This window comes from Gouania willdenowi, chromosome 18 (genome assembly GCF_900634775.1).
Source record: "Gouania willdenowi chromosome 18, fGouWil2.1, whole genome shotgun sequence".
Classification (NCBI taxonomy): Eukaryota; Metazoa; Chordata; class Actinopteri; order Blenniiformes; family Gobiesocidae; genus Gouania; species Gouania willdenowi.
Genome location: NC_041061.1, coordinates 9,716,248 through 9,722,494, shown reverse-complemented (window position 1 = coordinate 9,722,494; position 6,247 = coordinate 9,716,248). Strand labels below are relative to the sequence as shown.

The 6,247-nt window shown below is 35.9% G+C and overlaps 1 protein-coding gene across 1 annotated transcript; it reads right to left on the bottom strand.

The window, feature by feature from the left end:
- Positions 1-528: 528 nt before the first annotated feature.
- Positions 529-5,862, bottom strand: shbg (sex hormone-binding globulin). The gene is made up of 8 exons (XM_028475238.1): positions 5,791-5,862; positions 4,135-4,232; positions 3,835-4,024; positions 3,278-3,439; positions 3,053-3,209; positions 1,307-1,443; positions 1,004-1,209; positions 529-932 (listed from the first exon to the last, which is right to left on the bottom strand). The coding sequence occupies exons 1-8, from the start codon at positions 5,860-5,862 to the stop codon at positions 803-805; spliced, it is 1,152 nt and encodes a 383-aa protein (XP_028331039.1). The 3' UTR covers positions 529-802.
- Between the last annotated feature and the right edge of the window lie 385 nt (positions 5,863-6,247).

Sequence of the window (6,247 nt, the reverse complement as noted above, 5' to 3'; positions counted from 1 at the left end):
TTAACTGACCAACATTTCCATATTTTACCCTAGTCTGAATCTGCATCAAATTGATGAAAAATACTTAATGTTTATATTTTATGCCCTCAAATTTGTGTACATAGTTTGAAGATGATTCCCTTCTTTTTCCTATTTAAACATGACTGCCCACTAATGCACAAATCAAGGCATAGACTCGGGCTGGGCAATATACCAGGAGATTTATTTTGGCGATATGGAACATTACAATGTCGCCTTATTTTGTATTAAAATACTCATTATAGCAGTCGCTGCATTTACTACTTCTCAGAACAGCATGAGAAGCACAGTTAGATGGATTGCTGAGTGCGTCCTAACCCAGACCTTCATCTGAACGAGCTACACGACAGAACTCACTCACACGTGCTGTCCCTTAGAGGAGAAAAAGCCAAATGTGGCATATATTGTGCAGCTGTTTGTTAATAATTGTGCCTGTGTGGCATTTTGAATCAGCAAAAAAATTTAACACAGAATTGTCTTTCTGGTAAGACTTTATTGAGTTAAAAATATCAAGATTTATATTGTATATTGCCATTTTGAGAAAAAATATTGAGATATGAGTTATGGTCCATATTGCCCAGCCCTAGCCTAGACTGCACATTCATGACTTCAACCAGATAGAAACCATTTGAAATGAATAAAAGAGTAGAAAATGAAGGCCTTCCTGTCCAATATCATCACCTAACCTCACAATAGTATACAGTCGAGCATTTTAAAAGCAATCTAGCTGTTTCGTGCACCATGAATATCAAGTTCAAACGCAGTGTATCAAGTTTTTCATGGGCTATGCAGGGCAACTATGGGAAGAAATTGACCCATGTCTGACAGCTAAATCCAGATCTAAATCCACACCTTGGATTTTGATCTCCTTTAGACATCCTGTCAAAAACTGGGAGCCAACGTTATCATTGCCTGGAAACAAAGAGAAAACACAGGTCAGAATAATAATAAAACATGCAGCATACTGTATCTTTGCTGCATATCCTCACCTAAAAGACCTCCAATGGCAAGCAGACTGTTTCTCCATAATTCAGGATATGCAGGATGGCTCACTGGGGTGGAACTCACAAAACTATTTAAATCATCTTCATCTCCATGCAGAAATAGTGTATCTTCGCCCAACTTTATGCTCAGTCCTCTAAGGTTGTTTTTCAGATTCATTTTCCATTCCCCATAAGTAATGGTCATATCCTTTGTAAATAACAAATATTTTTGGGGGAATTATTAATAATCTCATGTTGAATTACAATATGATGCAAATTATCATGAAAGAGTTTAATGCACATACCTGTGTGTGGTTATGAGCTACTAAAGTGAACATCACCTCCTGTCCAGGGACCAAGATGCTTAGAATAGTTCCATTCATCATTGAGAAATCGCCTTTCAAATCAATCGTGACCTCCTTGTCTTCATTCATTGTGAAAACTGTAAAAACAACCCAAAAAAAATGAAATAAACATATAAATATTTTGAATGCACAGCTATAACCATTAAAACCTAATTCATTATCTTCTATTTTATGATTTTTCACATTGTTATTTTTTTTCACCACTTGTTATTTTGAAAACATTGATGCACACCTGCTCTTAAATATACACATAGATACGTGTTTATATCTATGTTTAAAAATTATTGAAAACAACTACTATGGCTAAGTCCCGCCTGCATAGTGACGTGTGAATACGGTTAAACGTCCAGATTGTTGCCAGAATTGGCGATTTCCATCATTTTGACTTGTTTAGACTTGGCTTTAACAAGCAAAAACTGTTTTATTTAGTGTATCATTTTTCATCTAAACTGTAACCTTGCGTGCGCATTTTAACAACAGTTTTCTTAACGGTTTTCTCAGCTGTATCTGGCAACACGATACGTACTAGCCCGCGGTGAGAACTCTGGTAAGGAAGTCACGTGCTAATTATGCTTTTGATGATTGTTTGTGCATTGTTTTCCTTAAATTATCTTAGATAGCACCAAAACACTGCACCTTATAATATATTACACAATTAATAACCATTACTTGTACTATTTATTTTTTTTAGACAAATTTCCCGTCGTGGCTCCAAGCTACATGAGGTAAGGTGGCTTTATTAGCGAACCGCACAACACTACAATTATTTTTTAATTAACGCAACGATTTTGTTTTTAATTCCATTATTTAAAACAACAACAACAATGTATGAAATATGGAGGAAAATAGTTATGTGCCTACATTTTTAAATGTATTTGTTATAATAAAATGCATCAAAAAACAAAACAAAAACATAATGTAAATCTTTGTTGAATTCCTGAATGAGGATCATTATGTGGGATGTAGATTCGAGCTTCAGTGACATGTTTTCTTTTTATGGGTTTTTAATTTGTCACGTAAATTACAATGATTATCATGACACATTTTTTTTACATTTCATTTCGAACAGTTTATGACGTCTTACAAGGTAAATGTAGATAGAGAAACATAATAGACTGCCTATTAGGAAAGAAGAGAATAAGTTACAGTATAAAGCACAATAATTATCAGTTATTGAAAGATGGATATCTTCATTTGCATTAATCAATCAGAAAACAGCACCACAATATAACATGTTTTTGGTTTACAAAGTCTGAGGAAGATGGTTACATTTAAAATGAATGAATGGGCAATTGGGAATTTCATTGTTTATTGCTTTTTATTGGAAGCTAAAACCTTTATTTTTTCCTTAAGTAGTCTTTTTGTTTCCTATATCTCAGTTATTATATTATATATCTAATTATATATATTAGATAATACCATTAGATATTGTATTGAATAATATCAGTTAATGGAAGATAGATATCCGAATTTGTATTAATTGAAAACAGCACCAGAATGTGAAGTGTTTTTTTGTTTTTTTTAAGTCTGAGGTATATAGTTAAATTTAAAATAAATAATGGGCAATTGGGAATTTCAGTGTTTATTACTTAATTTTAGAAGCTAAACTCTTTGCTGTTTAGAAAAATTATAATTTTTAAGTAGACTCTCTATTTCCTTTATCTCTGTTTTGCTTAATTTTCCGACCTGAGGTGTTGAAAATAGCTAATCCTGTGCCAGGAAAGTAGCTGCCAGGTTGGATGTTTTGATAACAAGGCCAGAGCTCCTCTGTCTCAGTCTCCCAGGGGACGCTGAGGTTCAGCCAGATTCCTTCCCTCACACAGCCGTCCATCTGCGGCTCAAACTAAAGCAAGAGCACACATCAGTTATTCCTTCATCACCACCAAATATAAGCGGCTTTAAATACTGTACCTGAATGCTCAACTCTTCCCTACTGATCAGGATTCCACCCACTGCGAGTCGGAGATGACCTCCAATGACATCCTGGTAGTCTTTGGACTGCATCCCCACCGTTAGCCCGTCAGAGCCGTCCACCTCCAGGATGACAAACTGCCCTTGGTTGCTCACCTCCAGCTTGTTTGCACCAGGAAAAGCAGGAGGCAAAGTCCAGTTCACTTTAAACTGGTATGTACTGGTACTGAGTCTTTTAATTAAGGCAGTGGCTATCCGTACGGTTGCCGTATCAATATACCAACATTCTATCCGTATGCAGCGCCCCTATTTGGCCAGTCATAGGTCAGTCATTGGCCAGTTTAGGTCGCATGACTAAGACTAAACCTTACCCTAAACCTAACCCTAACCCTAAAAATTGTTGCGATATTGGGTTATACCCAAACCCTAAAACGCTACGTACTTGTACTTTGGTAACTGTACCAGTAGCGCCGGGGGTTGTCTGTACGGCAACCATACAAATAGACACTTTCTTTAATTAAACAACAGGAAACTTTGAGACGATTAAAAAAACTCACAGTGTGCCACCTCCCATCGTTTAGCTTGGGGCCGCCGGCTGCACTGACCAGCATTCCCAGTTTACTGATCTGCATCAGAGGGATGCCCTTCCTCAGTGACAGAACGAACCAGTCTTCGCCACCTTTGGTGTCGCCATAGAAAATAGCACCTTCCGGATCAAATGTGCGAAACTGAAAACATGACTTGATGCTGCAAGAATAATCCAAACAAAAACACAGCAGTTTGTCAAAGAAACCCTCTCCCTTTGTTCGTCTGCAGATGTCCTGCCATGCTGCTTTGATATTCTTCTGCTTACTAACCTGTTGATCTGACTGAAGTTGACTGTTGTCTGGACCAGCGGCGTCCAGATCTCTCTCCTCTGACCAAGGTAGAAGGTAGAACTGCCGGCTACTTCTTTCTGAAGAGAACACACAAAATAAGTCACTTAAAGACCTATCTGTAATCATTGGTCTTGATCTGTTCAGTCGCCCAATCTGTGCTTATGGGCAAGTGTCTTGAATATGAGAATACAAATTAACTCTATTAAAGTGCGAGACAGATTTTAGTACTGATTCACAGCAATATAGGGTTTTAGACAAAGAAGATGGGATGAAATTCTTAAAACCTTTTTTTTTTTTTTTTTTTTTACAGTATTTTGATGGATTTAATCTAATTTTTTTGGTCCTTGAATTTTGGGTCATGAATTAAGTAAATTCAGTATGTTCTGATTTTCTCTAATGGTTGTTCTAAACATCTTGGAGAACAGACCATAAATCCTCTGTAGATGTAAACCTCCTCAGATCTTTCTACATCCTAAAATAATAATTTTTTGTCTTTTTTTTGCATATTGTATATAGTAATGTGCACGGATACACACATTAATTCATAATGAACTTAAGTGACCTTTATTAAATTACATAATCTATTCTATAAAGACTTAATAATTCATTTTCACTTTTTAAAAAGTTGCTATGATCAGATCTTCTCCAGTCACAATCATTCCAATTGAATTTGTATTATGAGCATTTATGATGTCGCCCTGTCTTTATATTCACATTTCTTTTCTATTACATCTGTTTTTTTTGCTTATATCCAATGTCTAAACAAATGACTGGTATCCCTATTTACGGCTCTATCGCTGACCTTATTCACACTGTCAACAAAAATCTCCACATCACAATTATGTCATTTCTTTTAATCGTCTAGTTATTTAATTTGTTAATCTTAGTGCCCCCACTAAGGGTGTAAGAAAAAATCGATTTGGCGATGTATCGCGATATTTCATAGAGCCCAAAAAATATCCAAATTGATTTTTTTAATCATGTTTTTTTTTTTTTTTTTTTTTTACCACATCAGACTTTGTTAAACTACTTCACTCCTCAATGCATTTTAGCTTGGAAGTTAATTGTACTTTATTTTCATAAAACATTCTGGGCACGTTTTTTATCGATGTATGTGCTTACTTTTTAAAAAGTAATATTGTAAGTATATGTAAATTTATGAATTTAACAGAATCAGAATCTGTTGTAGAAGCAAAAGTTAAATTTTTTTGAAAACTTTAATTTGACATTTCGATAGCATAACATACCACTTGTTTTTGATATTTGTACTTCAACTACAGTTAGTTACCATTTACTTGTTCTTGCAAGTTTAAAAAAAATCAATCAACTGTGTTTCATACTATTTTGTACATGTAAAGGTGAAATTTGTAATTATTGATGTCGTGATGTATTTAATATTGTTAAGTATTGGGATATCTTGTATCGTGACATGCAAAACGTATCGTAAGATTCATGGCAATGCACACCCCTAGCCACCACACAAACTGACATACCTAATTATCTCTATGAAATCTTGTTAAATTAGTGCACACGTGCTTTCATTTTTATTTCCAACAATCAACAAGACTTCTCAGTCATCTTTCGTTAACTTCAGTTACTTCTTAGTCTTTATTTAGACTTATATTAATAACGTACCTTACCATGTCCGTATCCCGGACTTAGTAAGAACAACAGTCCACCTGCAAGTACTTTCCATAACACCGACATCCTTTTCCCCCATACAGTCCTCCAGCATGTAGTTTCCAGAGGGTTTAGGTGGTCTGTAGACTCCCAACTACTTGTCAGTGGTACTGCAGGATAAAGCAGTATGTGTGTGTCTGTTTGTGGAGCGGGGGTGTTTGATGGGACACTGCCCTACAGGTCCAGAGGACAATATGAGGACCTATATGCTCAGTGCAGTTTAGGTGATCGATTATCAGCAGAGGTGGCTTAATGGCAGTTGTGCTTTCCCAAATGACATGTTTGCGTGAGTGTGAAGGTAGAGGACAGTGTCATGAAATCATGTAATCAGGGATTTTTAATCAAACTTGTATTTTCCAGTTAGTCTCCAGCCTTGCAGAGAATTGACAACACACTGGGTGAGTGACCTTAC

Coding starts and splice junctions, on each gene's coding strand:
- shbg (XM_028475238.1), bottom strand. CDS start 5,862: ATGTCGGTGTTATGGAAAGTACTTGCAGGTGGACTGTTGTTCTTACTA. Junction 4,233..5,790: donor CGGGATACGGACATGGTAAG/GTACGTTATTAA, acceptor TGTTCTCTTCAG/AAAGAAGTAGCCGGCAGTTC. Junction 1,210..1,306: donor TAGCTCATAACCACACACAG/GTATGTGCATTA, acceptor TTATTTACAAAG/GATATGACCATTACTTATGG.